The sequence below is a fragment of the Saimiri boliviensis genome, chromosome 4, assembly GCF_048565385.1.
Source record: "Saimiri boliviensis isolate mSaiBol1 chromosome 4, mSaiBol1.pri, whole genome shotgun sequence".
Classification (NCBI taxonomy): domain Eukaryota; kingdom Metazoa; phylum Chordata; class Mammalia; order Primates; family Cebidae; genus Saimiri; species Saimiri boliviensis.
In genome coordinates, this window is record NC_133452.1 from 102294173 (window position 1) to 102314487 (window position 20315).

General features: G+C 44.9%; 1 protein-coding gene and 1 long non-coding RNA gene across 2 annotated transcripts; one reads left to right on the forward strand and one right to left on the reverse strand.

The window, feature by feature from the left end:
- Positions 1 to 8574: 8574 nt before the first annotated feature.
- Positions 8575 to 8907, forward strand: LOC101049848 (small nuclear ribonucleoprotein E). The gene has a single exon (XM_003923231.4). The coding sequence runs from the start codon at positions 8626 to 8628 to the stop codon at positions 8902 to 8904; it is 279 nt and encodes a 92-aa protein (XP_003923280.1). The 5' UTR covers positions 8575 to 8625; the 3' UTR covers positions 8905 to 8907.
- Positions 8908 to 17327: 8420 nt separating this feature from the next.
- Positions 17328 to 20307, reverse strand: LOC141584307 (uncharacterized). Its single transcript, XR_012517283.1, has 2 exons — positions 19492 to 20307; positions 17328 to 19404 (listed from the first exon to the last, which is right to left on the reverse strand). It is a non-coding gene; the product is annotated as an uncharacterized LOC141584307 (long non-coding RNA).
- Positions 20308 to 20315: the final 8 nt, after the last annotated feature.

The following is a 20315-nucleotide window of genomic DNA, read 5'->3' on the forward strand; positions in this document are numbered from 1 at the left end:
ATATAGCGAACACATACACACAAATCAGATTATGAGGAATTACAAAGATGGGAGGTGGGTTTTAATTATTTTGTGATAATGAATTCGGTAGGAGGTGGGGATGCCTCCCCATCTGCCTTCCCTGCTCTGTTGTACATCCGGGCTCAGGCTTTGTCCTGTGATTATAAACATTTTCTTTGATTTCCTCTGTGTAAACCGGAATGTTCTGGCCGAGCCTTCTTCTGGATCACATAAAAGCTTTAGGAGATGTATAAACAGAGTTCAAGTCACAGGATCGTTTCCCCACAGTTTGTTCTTTAAATTGAGATGGCTGAAGTGACAGGGGGAAGGACACAGGGGTGAGGACTTGCCTCTGTCCTCCCTTTCCCTGGGGAAATTCGTTGTCATTGCCTTTGTCGTCAGGACCTTTGAACCCTGGGAGATAATGCTCCTTCTCAGCGTTCTCTTGCCCCAGCCTGAGGGAGCAAAACGGCGGAGTTTTCCACCAGCCCCTGCCCTGCTCTGCCCCTTCTGGGGGTGTGAGCAGTTGAATACTAAAAAGATATTGATAAATTCTAATAGCCCAGTCAGTCAGAAGTGTTGATCCCCTACTTCTGTTGGACAATAGCCTCCTATTTGGAATTTCCTTCTTTCAGAAATCTCTTGATGAGAAATTTCTTCCTTCTTGAAGAATCTCAATGTATTGAAACCTCCTTCACCTGGGGCATCTCTGCTAATGGAAAATCCCAGAGAAATCTCCTTTGTTGGTTTTTTGGTTCCTGAGGCTGGGCTGGGTACACTGGGGGACTGGAGTGGGAGAAGGTGGAAGAGGTTGCTGGAGGGAAGGGTTCCTGGTGTTTAGTCCAAAGGCTTAGATGGCCGTTTATTATTTATGTTAGAACAATGTTGATAGATTTTTAGATGCCATCTTAGGGGCAGCATAGATGAGACTGACAGAGAGTGGAAAGACATGGATATCTTGTAGGATTCTGTCATCCACTCCTCTCTCATGCACCCTCCTCTTCCTGCCTTACCCCCAGGGCTGCGGTTCTCAATCAGAGGTGATTTTGGCACCCTGAGATCAATTGGTAATGTCTGGAGACTTTTTTTTTTTTTTTTTTTTTTTTGAGATGGAGTTTCCCTTTTGTTGCCTAGGCTGGAGTGCAATGGCACAATCTTGATTCACTGCAACCTCCGCCTGCCAGGTTCAAGTGATTCTCCTGCTCAGTCTTCTGAGTAGCTGGGATTACAGGCTCCTGCCACCATGCCTGGCTACTTTTTTGCATTTTTAGTCGAGATGGGGTTTTGCCATGTCGGCCAGGTTGGTCTCAAACTCCTGACCTCAGGTGATCCACCCGCCTTGGCCTCCCAAAGTGCTGGGATTACAGGTGTGAGCCACCGCCCTCAGCCTGGAGACATTTTTAGTTGTCACAACTGGGGCTGTGGGTAGATGCTACTGGTCTATAGTTGGTAGAGACTAGGGATGCTGTTAAACCCCCTGCAATGCACAGGACAGCTCCATGATGAAGAATTATCCAGCCATGGCAAAGAATGTCAATGATGCCAAAGTGGAGAAACGCTGCTCTAGGTCAAGGGATCCCCTTCTGTGGAGGGGGAAGTGGACCCAGGGATTAAGTCCTGGTGAGGAAGCATTTGTGGGGGGCTCCTCACAGACGGGCTTCTGGAATGTATGGGCATGGTGGGCAAAGAAAAAGTCCTTCTGCCCTGTTCTAAAGCTTCAAAACTGTGGGCATTGAGGGGGCTGGGGCAGTGGCAATGGGAGTGTCTATGGCAAGCAATCAGGTAGTTTCAGTCAGCTTGTGCTGAGGCAGAAGAAGGGCTGGGCCAGGTGTGGTGGCTCACGCCTGTAATACCAGCATTTTGGGAGACCAAGGCAGGCAGATTACTTGAGTTCAGGAGTTCAAGACCAGCCTGGCCAACACGGTAAAACCCTAACTCTACTAAAAATACAAAAATTAGCTGGGCGTGGTGGCGCATGCCTGTAATCCCAGCTACTCAGGAGGCTGAGGCAGGAGAATCCGTTGAACCTGAGGGGCGGAGGTTGCAGTGAGCCAAGATCACACCATTGCTCTCCAGCCCAGGTTACAGAGTGAGAAAAAAATAGAAGAAGGGGTGAAGGTGCCACAGCCTCCCACCCCTCCCATGATGAATGTGGAGAGCGTAGTCTGTCCCTCCAGAGCAGGGAGGATGGAGGGGTGACAGTGTGAGGGGGCACAAAGCCAGCCACGCTGCTGCTATTAGGGCTTCCCTCTTCACAGCTGATCTCAGGGGCAGCATTACTGAAGCCCATTACAGCCCTAACTGGAGACAAATACAGCAGCATTAATTTAATTTTATTTACATTTCAGAGTCATTTAGAGAGAATAAATTGAACCAAAGTTGATTGAAAGTGTCTTATGGATGGGCCCTGAGCTTCCTCGGGCTACTGGGCTTTGATGAATGATGACAGCAGACTCTGCCCAGAGCACCAGCACCCTGGAAGCCAGGAGGGAGAGACCAGGGAGGGGCAGCCCTCTCCAGGCAGCAGCATGGGAGCCAGCCCCCTCTCCCTTCAGCACCCTCCACTGACTTCTTAAATGACGTGCTCTCTCTCTGCTCCAGTTGCCCTCACAGGCCCAGGACCTCTTCTTCCGCTGGCACCCACCAGCCATCCTTTAATTAGATCCAAATAAGACATGTACTAATTGAGCTCTGACCGTGTGTTGTGACACTTTGCTAAGTTCTGGGGCTACAGAGATGAACAAGCCAAACTTCATAGATTTTGGAGTCAGGGTTCAACTTTCAGTGTCACCAGTTATGAGTTTTGTGATCAGGGCAAGAAATTTAACCTTTCTGGGTCTCAGTTTCTTCATCTCTAAAATGGAACGAAAGTAGGAAAAACAAGTGTGCTGTTTTCAGAAGTGGATGCACTTCCTCCTACCTTGTGAGCAGATGTTTCTTTCATTTAGGAAAACACCTTGATGAGTCTTCATAGGCAATTTTGGTGGGAATGATGAGAGGCTGTGAGCCTAGGCTGCAAAAGAAGACCCAGGCTAAGAGGAACTGAATTGCTTTGCATAGCAAAGGAGTTGGGTAGGAGGCCCAGAAACGAGGAGAAGATAGAAAAGCCCAGGGTTCCCAGCTGATAGCACTGACTGGATGCAGACCTCAGGATTGCTGGTTGGAGCTTGTTTCATGGAGCATGGACCCCACGGGTCATACTGGTCCATTCTTACACCCAGTCCTCATTAGCTAGGCATGGCTGCTTTTCTGTTCCAGGTGGAATTTATAGTTTCTGATCCTCACTGGGCCTAGAGTGCAATGACAGGGTCGAGAAGGGACCTAGGAGAGAGCCCCTCCAATGACAAAGAGTGGTCAATACTGTTGAGTGCCTGCTCTGTGTTCTAAGAACGGGCAACATGGCCGGGTGCGGTAATCCCAGCACTTTGGGAGGCCGAGGCAAGTGGATCACAAGGTCAGGAGTTCTAGACCAGCCTGGCCAATATGGTGAAACCTTGTCTCTGCTAAAAATATAAAAATTAGCTGGGCGTGGTGGCGGGCGCTTGTAGTCCCAGCTACTTGGGAGGCTGAGGCAGAAGAATTGCTTGAACCAAGGAGGCAGAGGTTGCAGTGAGCTGGGATGGTGCCATTTTACTCCAGCCTGGGCAACAGAGTGAGGCTCCATCTCAAAACAACAACAACAACAACAACAACAACAACAAAAACCCAAAATGGGCAATACTCTAACCTACAGTGATAGAAGTAAGGAACTGGCTAGGGGAAAAGCATTCTACGGTGTTGGAAATGTTTACTATCTTGATACGGGTGGAGGTTACATAGAGGTGTGGTTTGTGTGTCTTTCTGTATGTAAGTCAAGTACAAAGCTGTACATTTTAGATTTGTGTACTTTTTTGTATGCGTTGGTCAGTGCAAAAGTAATAACGGTTTTGATATTGCATATAATGGCAAAGACCGTAATTACTTTTGCACCGACCTAATACATTATACTTCAATAAAAGCAAACAAAAATTGGCTGAGCATGCTGGCTCACACCTGTAGTACCAGTGCTTTGGGAGGCCAAAGTGGGAGGATTGCTTGAGGCCAGGAGTTTGAGACCAGCTTGGCAACATAGTGATATTGTTGTAATATATTATAACATGCATCTGTGCTTTTTCTCCTTTTTCTCTTTTCTTCTGAGACAGGGTCTCACTCTGTTGCCCAGGCTGGAGTGTACTGATCTCAGCTGGAGCATGATCTCAGCTCACTGAAGACTCTACCTCCTGGGCTCAAGTGATCCTCCCATCTCAGCCTCCCAAGTAGCGGGAACTACAGTTCTGTGCCACCATGCCCAAGCTAATTTTTGTATTTTTTGTAGAGATGAGGTCTCCCTGTGTTGCCCAGGCTCATCTTGAACTTCTGGGCTCAAGTGATCTGCCTGCCTCAGCCTCCCAAAGTGCTGGGACCACTGGCGTAAGCCATTGCACCAGGCCTTTTGTCCTTTTTATTGCTGAATAGTATTCTGATGTATGGCTAGACCATTTGCAAGTTAATGAATATTTCAGTTGTTTCCACTTTGGGGATATTTTGAATAACACTGATATGAACATCTGTGTCCAAGTCTTTGTGTGGAATATATTTTCACATCTCTTGAGGAGTAGATACATAGGAGTGGAATTTCTGGCTTGTATAGAAAACTTATGTTTAATCTATCAAGAAACTGCCACGCGATTTTCCAAAGTATCTGTACCATTTTATGTTCCTATCATTTTACATTCCGTATGAAGGTTCTTACCATTTTACGTTCTAGATGAGGGTTCCCATTTTTCCAGATCTTCACCAAGACCTATTACCGTATGTCTTTTTGGTAATAGTCAATTCCAGTGGATGTGAAGTGATATCTCACTGTAGTTTTGATCTGCATTTCTATAATCACTAATGATGCTGAACATCTTTACATATGCCTGCTAGCTATTTATATATCTTGTTTGGTGAATTTGTCTGTTTTGTTTTTCTTTTTTTAGATAAGGTCTCACTCTGTTACCCAGGCTGGAGTAGAGTGGTATGATCACAGCTCATGGCAGCGCTGGCTTCCCAGGTTCAAATCATTCTCCTATCTCAGCTTCCCAAGTAGCTGGGAATACAGGTGGATGCCATTATGCCTGACTAATTTTTTTGAGTTTTAGTAGAGACAGTATCTCACTATGTTGTCCTGGCTGATCTTGAAATCCTGAGCTAGAGCCATGCTCTCACTTTAGCCTCCCAAAGTGTTGTGATTAGAAACATGATCCACTGCACCTGCCCTTTTGTCCTTTTTTTTTTTTTTTTTTTTTTTTTTTTTTGGAGACTGAGTTTCGCTCTTGTTGCCCAGGCTAAAGTGCAGTGGTGTAACCTCTGCTCACTGTAACCTCTGCCTCCCAGGTTCAAGTGATTATCCTGTCTCAGCCTCCCGAGTAACTGGGATTACAGGCATATGCCACCACACCTGGCTAATTTTTGTATTTTTAGTAGAGACAGGGTGTTATGTTGGTCAAGATGGTCTCAAACTCCTGACCTCAGGTGATCTGCCCAGCTTGGCCTTCCAAAGTGCTGAGATTACAGGCATGAGCCACTGCACCCAGTCTCCTTTCGTCCGCTTTTAATTGTTGTCTTTTTATTATTGAGTTTCGTGTGTGTGTGTGTGTGTGTATGTACATCATCTTGGATAAATTTCTCCCAGTCTCTGGCTTTTTTCATTTTTTGGATGGCATCTTTTGAAGCATGAGTTTTTATGGACTTCTTTTCTTTTTTTTTTTTTTTTGCTTATTATTTATTTAGAGACAGAGTCTTGCTCTGCTGCCCAGACTGGAGTGCAATAACACAATCATAGCTCACTGCGGCCTCCATCCACCGTGTCAGCTGGACTTTTAAAAAGTAAAACCAAATAAACTGCTGTTGTGTTTAAGCCACTGTTTTGGGGGGTGTCCTTTTATAAGCAGAAAAATAACTGATGCAAGCCTCCTTTTTGTGCACCAGTTCCCGTGGGCCATGTAACATGTACAGTATGGAGCATGAACGAGAAAGTGCAGAATTCTAAGAAGAATATTGGGAAATGAGCCTTGCTGGGTATTTGGTGTTTGAGTTTGGAGATGAATCAGAAAGTTCTTTCTTAGGTAACTCATCTGTCAGTTGTCTTCAAGTTGCTGACACTCACTCAGTCTGGCCAAACTAGGTCCCTTCAAGCTTTAAAAACAAATTCTATCGGTTTGTGTATTTTTTGGGAAAAAAAATTGAGGGATAGATCCCAAACAATTTCATAGGCGAAGAAGTTTCCCCCCACAGCACACAGCTTCATAAGCCTCTATTAAATTAGACTGTTCTCCCCCAGAGTTCTCTCTGACTGGGCTGCCAACCTGGAACCCTCCCCTTGCTCCCCTAAGCCGATGCCTTTTTGTGGGTCCCTTTTCTTGGATCTCTCCCAGGGAAACTTTCATTGTATTTATGTATTTAATTATTATTTTTAAAATTTACTTTTATTTTTTCTTTATTGAGGCGGAGTCTCACTCTGTCGCCCAGGCTGGAGTGCCGTGGTGTGATCTCAGCTCACTGCAGCCTCTGCCCCCCTGCCCTGGTTTCAAGCGATTGTCCTGCCTCAGCCTCCCGAATAGCTGAGATTACAGGCACCCACCACCATGCCTGGCTAATTTTTTGTATTTTTAGTAGCGACGGGGTTTCAATATGTTGGCCAAACTGGGCTCAAACTCCTGACATCAAGTGATCCCCCCATCTCGGCCTCCCAAAGTGCTAGGATTACAGTCGTGAGCCACCACGCCTGGCCTATTTATTTATTTTTGAGATAGGGTCTCACTTTGTCACCCAGTGGAGTGCATGGCACCATCATGGCTCACTGCAGCCTTGACCTACTAGGTTCAAGGGATACTTCCACCTCAGCCTCCTGAGTAGGTGGGACCACAGCTGGGACCATGGGTATGCACCACATGCAGCTAATTTTTATTTTATTCATTAATTTTTTGTGTGGAGATGAGGTCTCACTATGTTGCCCAGGCTGGTCTCGAACTCCTGGGCTCAGGCAATTCTCACTCCTTAGCTTCCTAAAGTGCTAGGATTACAGGAGTGAGCCACCACACCCAGCCCAGGGTCTTTCCTTGTAGAGCTTATCAGTTAGTCCCAGCTGCTAGCACCAACCTTGTGCCAGCCTGCCCGTCACAGACCAGGTCCCACCCGTGGGTAATAAATCACTTTGTTCTGGCCATGCTGCTATCCAGTGTGAATGAAGCATCTTCCACCTGCCAGCCTTTCTAATATTTGAGGAAGTTCTCAGATTCCAGAGTAGCTTTTCTTCCACTTTCCAAACACATCTTTACTTGAATGCCAGCCATGTACCATGCTCTATGCCAGGTGTTTTAACTATATCATGTCCCTTAATCCTCAAAAAGCCTTTACTACCAGTGACTGCATTGCACAAGGAAGGTAACCAAAGTTCTGAGGGGTTGAATAGTTCTCTGTACATCCCACAGAGAGTAGAGGATGCAGCTGGGGTGTCAATGCTAGTATCTTCCCTTGGCCACTGCACATTGACTTCTTCTGGTGGCCCTGTCTTTAGAGTTAACTCTCCTTGTCACTTCTCGTTCTCCTTGAAAGCTCCCTTGGAGCACTCAGCTCAGAGCCCACTGACCTCAACGCTTCCTACTCCGCAGCCTGGAAACTTCCTGAGGCTCAGACTACGTCCCCTTGATTAGAACAGAAGCCGCATAAGGGCAGGCCCCGTGGTCCGTCCTTTCTCTAAATTCCTCTCAGCACCTGGCAAGGTTTTGCTCTTCATTTTGAACTTCCTACTGAGATGAAACTTTCATATAGAAAAGTGTACAAACCATATCTACACAGCTCAATGAATTCACACAAACTTAATGCATCCATGTAACTAGCACCAGATCAAGAAATAAAATATTACCAACTGGATACAGAATTGCTTAAGCTCAGGAGTTCAAGCCTGAGCAACATAGTGAGACCTCATCTCTAATTTTAAAATTAGCCTGATGTAGTAATGCACACCTGTGATCCCAGCTACTCAGAAGGCTGAGGTAGGAGGATCACTTGAGCCCAGGTGTTCGAGTCTGCAGTAAGCGGTGACTGTGCCACTGCACTCTGGCCTGGGTGACAAAGACCCTGTCTCAATTAAAAAAAGAAAATATTATCAATTACTAGCCTGCCACAAGTCCCTCCAGTGTCCCCTTCCAGTCATTTCCTGCCCCTTGCAAGGCTAACCGAACTCTTGACATCACAGATTAATTCTGCCTGTTTTTGAACTTTATATGAATGAAATCATGTAGTTGGTATTCTTCTGCATCTGGCTTCTTTTGCTCAACATTAGTTTTGTGCAAATCATTCCTGTTGTTGTGTGTAGCTGTAGCTTGTTGGTTCATTCTCATTGAGAAGATTTAGGAGAGGATGGAAATCAAATATCACGCACTGTGGAATGAGAGACATGGTCTGGGAACCCAGCTCTGCCACTTACAAGTTGAGTGTTGGACAGCTCATTTAGCCTCATGAACTTCGGTTTCTCATCTGTAGCATAAAGAAGATAAAATTTCGATTCCGGAAGTTGCTCTCCGAGGCAGCGTGCGGGTGTGCTCTTTGTGAAATTCCACCATGGCGTACCGTGGCCAAGGCCAGAAAGTGCAGAAGGTTATGGTGCAGCCCATCAACCTCATCTTCAGATACTTACAAAATAGATCACGGATTCAGGTGTGGCTCTATGAGCAAGTGAATATGCGGATAGAAGGCTGTATCATTGGTTTTGATGAGTATATGAACCTCGTATTAGATGATGCAGAAGAGATTCATTCTAAAACAAAGTCAAGAAAACAACTGGGTCGGATCATGCTAAAAGGAGATAATATTACTCTGCTACAAAGTGTCTCCAACTAGAAATGATCAGTGAAGTGAGAAATTGTTGAGAAGGATACATTTTGTTTTTAGATGTCCTTTGTCCAGTGTGAACATTTATTCATATTGTTTTGATTACTCTTATGTTATTACAAGATGTCAATAAATGCTATGGGATTGTTTGTATTAAAAAAAAAGAAGATAAAATTTCTTTTGTTTGGCACTTGTAAGATTTACATGAACTATAATAACCAATGTGTCTAAAGCACCTACTAAGTTACTGCATGTGGAAAGCATTTTAAAAACAGGAGCATTATTATTAATGACTTAGAGTATTTGCTCAATAATCTCTGAGAAGGAAATTGAACACAATGGTTTTGAATTCTCAATATTCATGCCTACACCCGTGTATGTGCATGCACACACACACACACACACGTCTAGCTTCACACCTGTGTATATACTCATACCTGTGTGTACACACTCCTCCTGCACATGCATATACACACACACACACACTCTCACCAGCATGAGCAGTATGAGGATTTTTTCTTCCAGCAGCCCTTTCAAGAACATATACCAGATGGGATTGGGTCTGCTACATGACTGAGCAGCCCCCACATCAGAAAGTCATCATCATTGAATCCATCATGTGGTGCAGCCTTGGCGAGGGCACAGCTCCTCGTCCTGCCCGATGGGCCGTAGAGGAATGCCTCCTCCTCCAGAGCAGAGAGCAGACATGGGCGGGCAGTTGCCAGGCTGGGAGCTGGGAGAACAGATGGCGGCTACACAGCCTCCTTCTAGCCCATTTTCCTGGCTGCTGGGGAAGGAGTCACAGGCAGCAAGCTTCCTGTGGAAACCACGCTCCCTATACCAGGCCATGTAGCCCTCTGTCCTCTTAAAGGGCTTTGGAGTAACACAGATCAGGCTCCAGTCCTGCCCTGGTTCACCCTCTGTGTGGCTCACCAAGCTGTGTAACTTGGGGCAGGATGAATATCCTGAGTGCTGGTACTAGAACTCTGATTCTCTAATCTCAGTTATAACCTCAAGTCTGCTCCTTAACTCCTAATCAAAAGACAACTAGCCTTACTTGATTAATCACAGCCTTAGGAAGAAACCCCTAGATAATTTTCGCAAACATCACGTCTCTCAAATCTACACACAAATTGTCTCCAGGTATAGCAGAAGTGTAGGTACAAGTCCGTGTCTCTCAGCCCTTACCACTTCAGTGATCCCACCAAATTCCAATGGCCGGTCTCTGCATGTCTTTGCCTGAGGGTTTTCTCTGAAACCAGAGAAGCCTGCTTTGCCTGCAAAGGCAGACTGTAGTGCAGTGATCTATGTCAACTACTGAAAGAAGTGGGTATATAAAACTCTGTGCCACCTCCCCCCACTCCTCAGATGGGATGGCTTTAAGGTGAGGTTTTTCACAGTCCCCACTAGGACTAGGTCTCTCCTGGGACTGAGCTGTAGTACTCTCAGCGGTGGCTGGCTCCGTGATACACCCTTTTTTGGCCACCTTGCCATCTCTAGCTATGTTCTCTTTTCATCTCAATCCTTGTCTCAGGCTCAGCTTTCTGGGGGAACCCAAATGAATACACAAATCTTAACCTTACAACTTCATCCTGTACATCTGAGCTTCTTTCCAGGTCATAAGCCTTTCCCTGAGCCACTAATTCTGTCTGGTGTTCTAAATGTCTGCTCCTGACTCCCAAGCCCAACCTCCCCAGCTCTGGCTCCTTCCCTAGTTTCATCCTAACAGTGAATTCTAACCCTTTTCTCCTAAAACTCTCTCTTTCATAAACACCCTTGGTTCTTCTCATTAGGTCAGTTCTTGGAGTCCATCCCAGCCACATGTGGTGCATGCACCCCTAGAAATAGTCTGTACAAACAAGCAAGGGACTTGATGGGAAACTTCAGGCCGGTCTCTGGGGTCTCACAGAGTTACATGGCAGCCTGGCTGTGGCTTCTGGCTGCTTTTTAAAACCTTTAGACAGGAAAAGGGGAAAGCTGGCTCACATGTCCTCAATGGTTCACCCCAGGGAGCTCAGGGCTGGCACCAAGCCTGATGGGCTGGGGCAGTTCATGAAGTTCTTGGCCATTTATTGGTCTCTGAGCTGAGCCTACCTGAGATGAGGGGTAAGATTTCTCTCAGCTGCCTGTTCCCCAAACCCTGCCATATCCTGTCTTTCCCCCTTTAATTTTCTCCTTTCCTTTTTGCCTTTAAGCAACAAATAGAGGCCTTAAAAAAAATTACCCATGTAGGCAATCAAACATTACCCAAAGTTAATTCACATATTTCTTCTGCATTTTAGATATCTTGAAAATCAAAATTCCTAGATACAATTAAGAGATAAATGACACAGAAATAATTTGCCGTGTGTACGACAAAGAGTTAATATTTTTAAAACCAACATTAATATCTTAAGCTAAATAAGAAAAAAAAGCTCCTGTAGAAAAATGGACAATGGACATCAACAGATAATGCCACACAAAAGTAAATTTAAATTCAAATGGTACATTTATATACATTAAAAAACCTGTACCTCATTATAACCCTCAAAATGCAAATTAAAACATCTATTAGATGCCCCCCCCCCTTTTTAATTACGACACGATCTCGGCTCACCATAACCTCCGTCTCCCTTTTTTTTTTTAACCTTTGCATTGGCAATGATCAAAGAGAATGCTGATATTTCAAGGCTACTGAGGTACGGAGAAATTTGCTTTCTTGTTCACTGTTGGAGGGAGTATAAATTGGTACGAGCTTTCTGGAGGGAATTTTGGCCATATATAATGAATGTTCAGTGGCATTGAAATTCTTTTTTTTTTTCTTTTTTTGAGATGGAGTCTTGCTCTGTCACCCAGGCTGGAGTACAGTGGTATGATCTCAGATCACTGCACCTCTGCCTCCCAGGTTCCAGCAATTCTCACCTCAGCCTCCCGAGTAGCTGGGATTATAGGCACTTGCCAACACACGCAGCTAATTTTTATATTTTTAGTAGAGACGGGGGTTTTGCCATGTTGGCCAGGCCGGTCTCAAACTCCTGAACCTCAAATGATCCTCCTGTCTTGGCCTCCCAAAGTGCTGGGATTACAGGAATGAACCACCACACCTGGCCTGAAATTCTTCTCCTGAAAAATTTATCCAAGACATTAATAGGATAAATGGACAAAGATGTGCATTGTAAAATTGTTTATAAAAGTGAAAAGCTGGCTGGGCGTAGTGGCTCATACCTGTAATTCCAACACTTTGGGAGGCCGAGGGAGGCGGATCACCTGAGGTCAGCCATTGAAGACCAGCCTGGCCATCACCTCGAAACCCCTTCTCTACTAAAAAAACAAACAAACAAAAAAATTAGCCAGACATGGTGGCATGTGTCTGTAATCCCAGCTACTTGGGAGGCTGAGGGAGGAGAATCACTTGAACCCAAGATGAACCCAAGAGGTAGAGGTTGCAGTGAGCCAAGATTGTGCCACTGCACTCCAGCCTAGGAAACAGAGTGAGACTGTCTTAAAAAAAAAAAAAAAAAAAGAAAAGAAAAAAAAAAGGGGGAAAGCTGTCTCTGTCTTTCAGGTCATTTTTTAGTGTTCATTGCTTGGTTGTACCGCTAGAAGATAAGTACCACGAGAGTGGGGACACATCTGTCTCATTCACCATTGTATCTTGAATGCTTAAAACAGTGTCTAACATATGATATGGGTGCCTAATATGGTTTAGATGTCCCACTCGAATCTCAAGTTGAACGGTAATCCTCCATGTTGGAGGTGGGGCCTGATGAGAGGTGTTTGGGTCACGAGGGTGGATCCCTCACGGATTGGTGCTGTTTTCGCGATAGTATTAGCAAGATCCGGGTCACTTGAAAGTGTGTGGCATTCCCCTATCCCTCAACTCTGTCTTGCTCTTGCTTTTACCATGTAAAGTACCTGCTCCTGCTTCAGCTTCTGCCATAAGTAAAAGCTCCTGAGGCCTCCCCAGAAGCTGAGCAGATGCTGATGCCATACTTCCTAGACCGACTGCAGAACCATGAGCCAATTAAACAGCCTTTCTTTTATAAATTACCCAGTCGCAGGGATTTCTTTACAGCAGTGTAACAACGGCCTAATACTGTGCTCAGTAAGTGTCTTTTGAATGAATAAATGAAAACAAATGAATCAATGATGAGATAAATGAATTAAGAGGAGATTCTTTAAATAATTCACCCATACAATGGAGTAGTCAGTAGTCATTAAAAAGGAACAAATGTTAATAACAACAGTAAGTGTTTATGGAGCTTGTATTTTTTTTTAATTTATTCATTTATTTATTTTTGAGACGGAGTCTCGCTCTGTGGCCCAGGCTGGAGTACAGCAATGCAGTCTCGGCTCACTGCACCCTCTGCCTCCCAGGTTGAAGTGATTCTCCTGCCTCAGCTTCTCAAATAGCTGGGATTACAGGTATGCACCACCTCGCCTGGCAAATTTTTGTATTTTTAGTGGAGATGGGGTTTCATCATGTTGGCCAGGCTGGTCTCAAACTCCTGACCTCAAGTGATCTGCCTGCCTGGGCCTCCCCAAGCGCTGGGATTAGAGGTGTGAGCTACTGTGCCCGGCCTGAGCTTGTATCATACACTACATGCTATGCTAAGATTTCCTCACAGATTACATACTTTAATCATCACAATAAACTTATGAACTAGGTAGATACCACTAGAACTAGGGATGGTCAGGATTTTCTCATGGAGCATAATGAAACTCAATACAAATTCGTGTAGGTAAAAGAAGGAACTTTTCGGCCTATGTAACTGAAAAGTCCAGACTTGGTGTCAGACTTGGTTGGATTCAAGAACTCAGACAATGTCTTGATGATTTTTAGTCTTTCTTTCTCTCTCCATCTTTCTTCTTTCCTTTCTGTTGGCTCAATGCCCAGGCAGCCTCACTCCAGATGGTGGGTACCTCAGCAGCTCCAAGCTTACACAGTCTTTGGGACACTTGATCTCAGAAGATAAAGCTCAAAAGTCAGCCTAGGGAGGGCTCTGCCATTCTCTGAGCCAATCTGAATTCCTGTGTCCAGAAGGATAGGCTCCCTGACAAAACCAGTGAGTGTGTGCATCCCTGAGAAGCAGGGAGTAGCAGGCAGATAAAAACCACAGCTCACTACAAATACCTCCTGTTACAGATGAGGAAACTAAGACACAGACCAGCTAAATAACTTCCCTAAAGTCTCTGAGCTAGTAGGTTGTAGAATCCACATTTGAACTTAGGCACCCTGAGTTTGGAGCCCATGAGTTAAGTGTTAGCTAACGTTATGTGTCAACTTGAATAGGCCGAAGGGTACCCAGATATTTGGTTAAATATTATTATGGGTATGTCTTTGAGGTTGAGATTAACATTTTCTATGGTCTAAATATTTGTGTCCCCCCACCTCCACGGTCCCCAATGTATATGTCGAACTCCTAATCCCCGTGGTGATGGTATTAGGAGGCAGTCTTTTAGAAGATGATTACATCATAAGGGCACAGTCCTCATGAATGGCATTAGTGCACAAGGGAGCTCATTTGCCCCATGTTAAGACATGGCAAGGAAGTGCCATCTCTGAACCAGAAAGTTGGCTCTCATCAGATCAAATCTGTCAGTGGCTTGATCTCAGACTTACCAATCTTCAAAACCGTGAGAAATAAATTCTCGTTGCTCACAAGCTGCCCAGTTTATAGTATTTTGTCACAGCAGTTTGAATGAATTAAAACAAAATGGTAGACTGAGTAAAGGAGATTGCCCTCCTCAAGATGGGCAGGACTTATCCACTCTGTTGAAGGCCTGAATAGAAGAAAAGGCTAAGTAAGAGAGAATTTTCCTGTCTGCCTGACAGCCTTTGAGTTGGGACATCGGTCTTCTGCTTCTGACTCAGACTAGAGCTTACACCATGGATTCTCCTGGTTCCCAGGCCTTCACACTACAGATCTTGGGACTTCTCTGCCTCCATAATTGTGTAAATCAATTCCTTATAATAAATCTCATGTACAATTTCCCATTGGTTCTGTTTCTTTTTTTTTTTTTTTTTTTTTTTTTTTGAGACGGAGTTTCGCTCTTGTTACCCAGGCTGGAGTGCAATGGCGCGATCTCGGCTCACCGCAACCTCCGCCTCCTGGGTTCAAGCAATTCTCCTGCCTCAGCCTCCTGAGTAGCTGGGATTACAGGCACGTGCCACCATGCTCAGCTAATTTTTTGTATCTTTAGTAGAGACGGCGTTTCACCATGTTGATCAGGATGGTCTCGATCTCTTGACCTCGTGATCCACCCGCCTCAGCCTCCCAAAGTGCTGGGATTACAGGCTTGAGCCACCGCGCCCGGCTGGTTCTGTTTCTTTAGAGAACTCTAACTACAAGACTATACTGCAGAGCTGCACAAAGAAGATGTCTATGACATATTTCAAAGTAAAAAATAAAAAAAACCAGCCAGAGTATACTATGTGTTACATGATTCCATTTATATGACCACACAAAAATGAAAAGGGCTATACACCAAACTGTTAATAAAGGGTATCTCTGGGGGATGAGGGTATTAGGGAGGACTTTTGCTTTCTCATTGTTTGAATTTATTCTTCCCCACTAAGGTCGAGTATTTCTGGAAAAAAACAATTATTTCCATTCTTGAAAAGAAATTTAAAAGTCAGCAAAATCAAATTTCACACCAAGATGGGTGTGAGCAGCAGGGAAATCAGCAATTGCTTCATGCACATGAGGAACACGGGATGTGAAATGGCAGCATTTTCTCCTCTCCTCCCCGTCGCACTCTTCATTTTATTTAATTTATTTTTAGTTTCCTGAGACGGGCTGGAGACGGTATGCTTGGTTGCCCTTCTTTTCCCTCGGCTCTGAGAGTTTATCCATGCCAACTGGACCGTAAGTGACTAAAAGAATCAACCGCACATCAGAAAACTCAAGGGCCAGAAGGAACCTTAGAGAGGATCTGGTTCAGTGCCTTTTGAAAAAAATCCACCCTCACCCCCTTGGAAAACCGAACTCAGATGACAGAGGGGAGCAAAACTCAGAATTCTTGCACTCTGAGAACACAGTGTAAAAGCCACTTGTCTAATCTAACCATATTGTTTGCAGAGGGGTCTCAGGTATTCCGCTGTAGGCCAACTGTACCTCACATTCCTGAGTGTACATAGGTGAGTTGGAGGGCATGTTTTTTGGACGTGCAGAGGGCTTAGCGGTCCCTGAATTAGGAAATAGGAAATGTAATTGGGCAGGGTCTCTGCCTCCTGCTCTGGTGACAGATGCCCCACTTTCTCTTTTCTGGTAGCCCAAGGCCCTGGATCCAACCTGGATTATTGAAATTGGCTCTCATTCTCTCCAGGGGTCCAGGATATTATAGGGTTCTCGGCTCCCAGGAGTCAGTCAGGGTCAAGGGGCACAAGAAAAAGGAGCCAGGGAAAACAACTCAGTGGCAAGGCAAGGAGCCTTTGTTAAGCTCATAGAATTAGAGTTGGGATCTGAGATTCAATTTTACAGATAATATTAGGATTAGGATTAAGGCTAGAGTTTGGATTGGACATTGGGGCTAATACCAGGTTAGGATGGATTATAATGATGACAAGCTTGAACTGAGAGGGAATTTTGAGGTTATGGATTAGAATTAGAGTAGAAGATCATCTGCTTTCTCTCAAGTCTCTATAAGGCCCTTCTTTTTGGTCATGTCTTCCAGGGCTAAGTAGGTCTTTTGAATTCTTACCAAGAAAGCAGCCATTGTGTGCTCCTGACCTTGAATCATACTGGGCTCTTTTCTGTACAACTTCAGTTCTTACTTGAAGAGCTCTGGCTGCTGAAGAATTAATATTATCCTTTACTAGATCCCACTGAGCACATAGATGGCTCCTTTTGGACCAATGGTGATTGCAAACTACTCCCAGGAGTCACATCACAGGTTCATCTGGAACGTAATCCATGATAGAAAACAATCAAGACAATTACGACAAAAGCACTTCTGCCAATCACCCCCCCACACTTTGCTCCCCTAATTTGATGATGCCCTGAAATTTTATGTCCTCTCTGAGCTTTCAGTCAGTTAAGTGGGCTTGTTATAGGAACTGGATCAAGGGCTCTACAGATAGAGACACTGGGAACTAAGAGTAAAGGGTTAGCTGGGGAGGAACTTCATAAGCAGCAGATAAATATTGTGGCACATCTCGTACAACCTCAGTGTGACAAAAAAGCTGGCAGCCTTGTGATAAATGAGGTCAGAGAAAAAAAAAAGGAAAAAGCAGTGAGCTTCAATATCTTCTAGGGAGGGTGGGTTGGTGATTGAGACATTCCCCCAGGATTGTCTAACTATGATGCCAATCCATTTGTGGGTTTCACATTAACTAACAAATTATTGCGCCTTTTTATTCATGCAACAAATATTGAATGCCTCCCAAATGCACCTTGAGTATTGTGTGTATCATAGTAAACAAAACAGATATGATTCTTCGGAGAGGAGACTCACAAATACGTATTTAATTATAAACTGTGATAGGTACAGAAAAAGAGTGCCATGTAAGATAATAATGGGGCCACCTAATTTTGATTGGGGCTTGGGTCAGCGATGATTTCTTTGAAGGAGTGCCATTTAAATTCAGGTCTGAAATTGTTTAAGTAGGAGTTAGTCTGCTGAAAATCCTCAACATGTCCATTGTTCTTTATGCTTCTGAATTTCAGCTGCGATTTACTCCTTTATGGTCTGTGCTGGACATTTTCTGGAATCTTTGCCAAGTACAGAACTGACTTTCTTTGAGAACATAGCCTACAAAGATGGAGTTTTGGCAGCCAAGTTTGCATTACAAAACAGAGTCCTGGCTACAAATTGCCCTGTTGGTCAAAGGTGATTGTACCAAGAGTACACAAGCTGACATAAATTGAACCAATCAACTTCTTTCTCCTGGGGATTGGGATTCAGATACTAATTAGTGTCTGTTGGTTCCTGAAGTGAGGCTGGGTAAACCTGGATTACGTTCCCAAAAAAGCAGTGAAAACAGGTCTGCAGAGATTACAAAGCAGCTTTGTAGAGAGAAGCAGAGATGGAAGAACATGTAATCAGAGAAAAAAAAAAAAATAGAAAAAAGCCAAACACTTGGCTTCCTGTTGATACATTAGGTCCCTATTTCAGTTCTTCAAGAGATCTTACTGCTCTCTGTGCCCTTGGGTTGTATAAGATTATTTCCATGTGTGCGTGTGTGCTTGTGTGTGTGTGTGTTTGTGTCAAAGGAAAGGCGGCTGAAGCAGTCAGGAACACTGACACAAACGAATGGAGATGTGAGAAAACAAGGTGTGTTTGAGGAATGGCAACTAGTGTCTGCTTTGCAGGGTGAATAGAGAAAGGTGGAAAGTGAAGTCTGAGAAGACTGGAACCAAATTATCTGACTTCTATGTAGGGACCTGCTAGTGAATGCTACATTTTATTAATCTTTAGTCTCCAGAGTGCGTAGGAAATTCCTTGTATATACTGGGTACTCAGTAAATGCTTATTGAGTAACTGGCAAACAGGTGGGAAAGCAGTTTGGAAGACGACAATCAGGTTTTATGTTAAATTATCTTTTTAGTTGTCAAGTTTCCTTTTCTGTACATAAAATTATCAAGATGCCAAGATAGTCCCACTTAATCTTTGTTAAACTCAAAGGCTGTATCACATACATGTGGCAATTTTGTGTCGGTTTAAGTGAAGATTTAAGGGTAATATGAATCCAATGAGAGCAAGGTGTGCAGTATGGCCTCATCCTTTCTATGCACTTTTTTTTCTTTTTCTTTTTTTTTGAGACAGTTTCGCTCTCTTGTTTTTGTTGCCCAGACTGGAGTGCAATGGCCTCTGCTCACTGCAACCTCTGCCTTCCGGGTTCAATTGATTCTCCTGCCTCAGCCTCTCGAATAGCTAATTTTTTTTTTTTTTTTTTTTTAAGCTAGAGACGGGGTTTCACCATGTTTGCCAGGCTGGTCTCAGTCTCCTGACCTAAGGTGATCCACCCGTCTTGCCTTCCCAAAGTACTGGGATTACAGGCATGAGCCACTGCGCCCGGCCTTTTCTATGAACTTTCTTACAGATAAACTTATCGAAGGCTTTGGAAAATCCACAAAAACTAAATACTGTGCATAATAAATACGTTTTGGGGTGTTTCGGCTTTAAGCGGCTTGATTTTTGCAATCATTCACTTCACCGTCACCTGTGGCATACTAAGCTTAATGTGATCCTTGCTCTTATAGAGGCCAAACGAAACATCAATGTTAACAAACCCACAGAGAATGCAAACAGAAATGTGATTTGGTATATAAAGAAGATAGCAACATTTGGTAATCAAATTAATCTAGGTAATACTCTCTCTGAAGCTCTCCTATCCCCGTTAGGCCAGTAGGGTATATGGCAGTTACTCCTAAGAGCCAGGAAGTCTTCTTGGAAGTAGCAGGAATTTAGAGTTCGCTCACAAGGGCCTCAGTGATGGGTCATCCCTCCAAGAGGTCTGCAGAACGTTGCATCCGCGCTGAGCGCTGAACTTAGGCATCAATAATTGGTTTCTCTGTTCACGGCTAGCTGGAGATCAGAATAAGCTCAGGATCAAGGACTAGAAGCGTTAAAGGACTCATTTTTCTAGTGGCTCAAACTTCTTTGGTCACTTACCAATTTCCATTATTGATTCCGAAACAGTTCCCCTTTCCCCTCCAAAAACCAAATCTGTCAGCTGTAGGACGAAGTGCGGCTCTCCTGGACTGGGCATTGGGAATGGACTTGTGGCTCTGTGGTTGTGAGTGGGGAGACAAGGAACTCCCCTACACCGGTGTTGGGGAGAAGAAACAAGGAATTGACCAAGACAAGGGGCTTGGGGAGGGGCATTTCCCCGAAGTTCCTATCAAAAGACCAGTTCACCGGGTGGAACTGGAAGAGTTGCTTGGGATTTGGGGGGACCAGGAAGAGAGAGAGATTCCCGGGGAGTAGGCAGTTTGGGGAAAAAGGCTCCCCAGCATCGCCCAGGAGCTGGAGCGGCAGCTCTGGGGACCTTGACTCGGATGTCCCTGGGAAGCCAGAGCTCCACTTCCGCGTTTGGCAGCGATTCCCCCCAGGCCCCTCCTTGCCCTCGGTTACGGGGTCTGCGGGCGCATGCGCCGCCGATCTGGGACTGGCCCAATTTACCCTAAACAACTAATCTGCTCCTCCCCCTCCCGCTTGGAGCGCACCATTCGCGTTTCGGGGGAGGAAGCGCGCCCCAGAGTACTCCGAAACCCTCTCCGCTTCTTCAGACGGGGAAGATAAGTTTGTTTTATATTTTAAAAGTTCCACGAATACGAAGGTCTCAGCCGTCCGTCGCCAGGCGAGAGCCTGAGGCTCTTGCTTTCTCCCACAGCCCCGCACTCCGCCTTCGAAGCGCGGAACAAAGTGGCACGCCCGGATCCCAGCTGATCAGCTGCTGGGCTTAGGCGGAGGCTCCCCCGGGCGAGACCATTGTG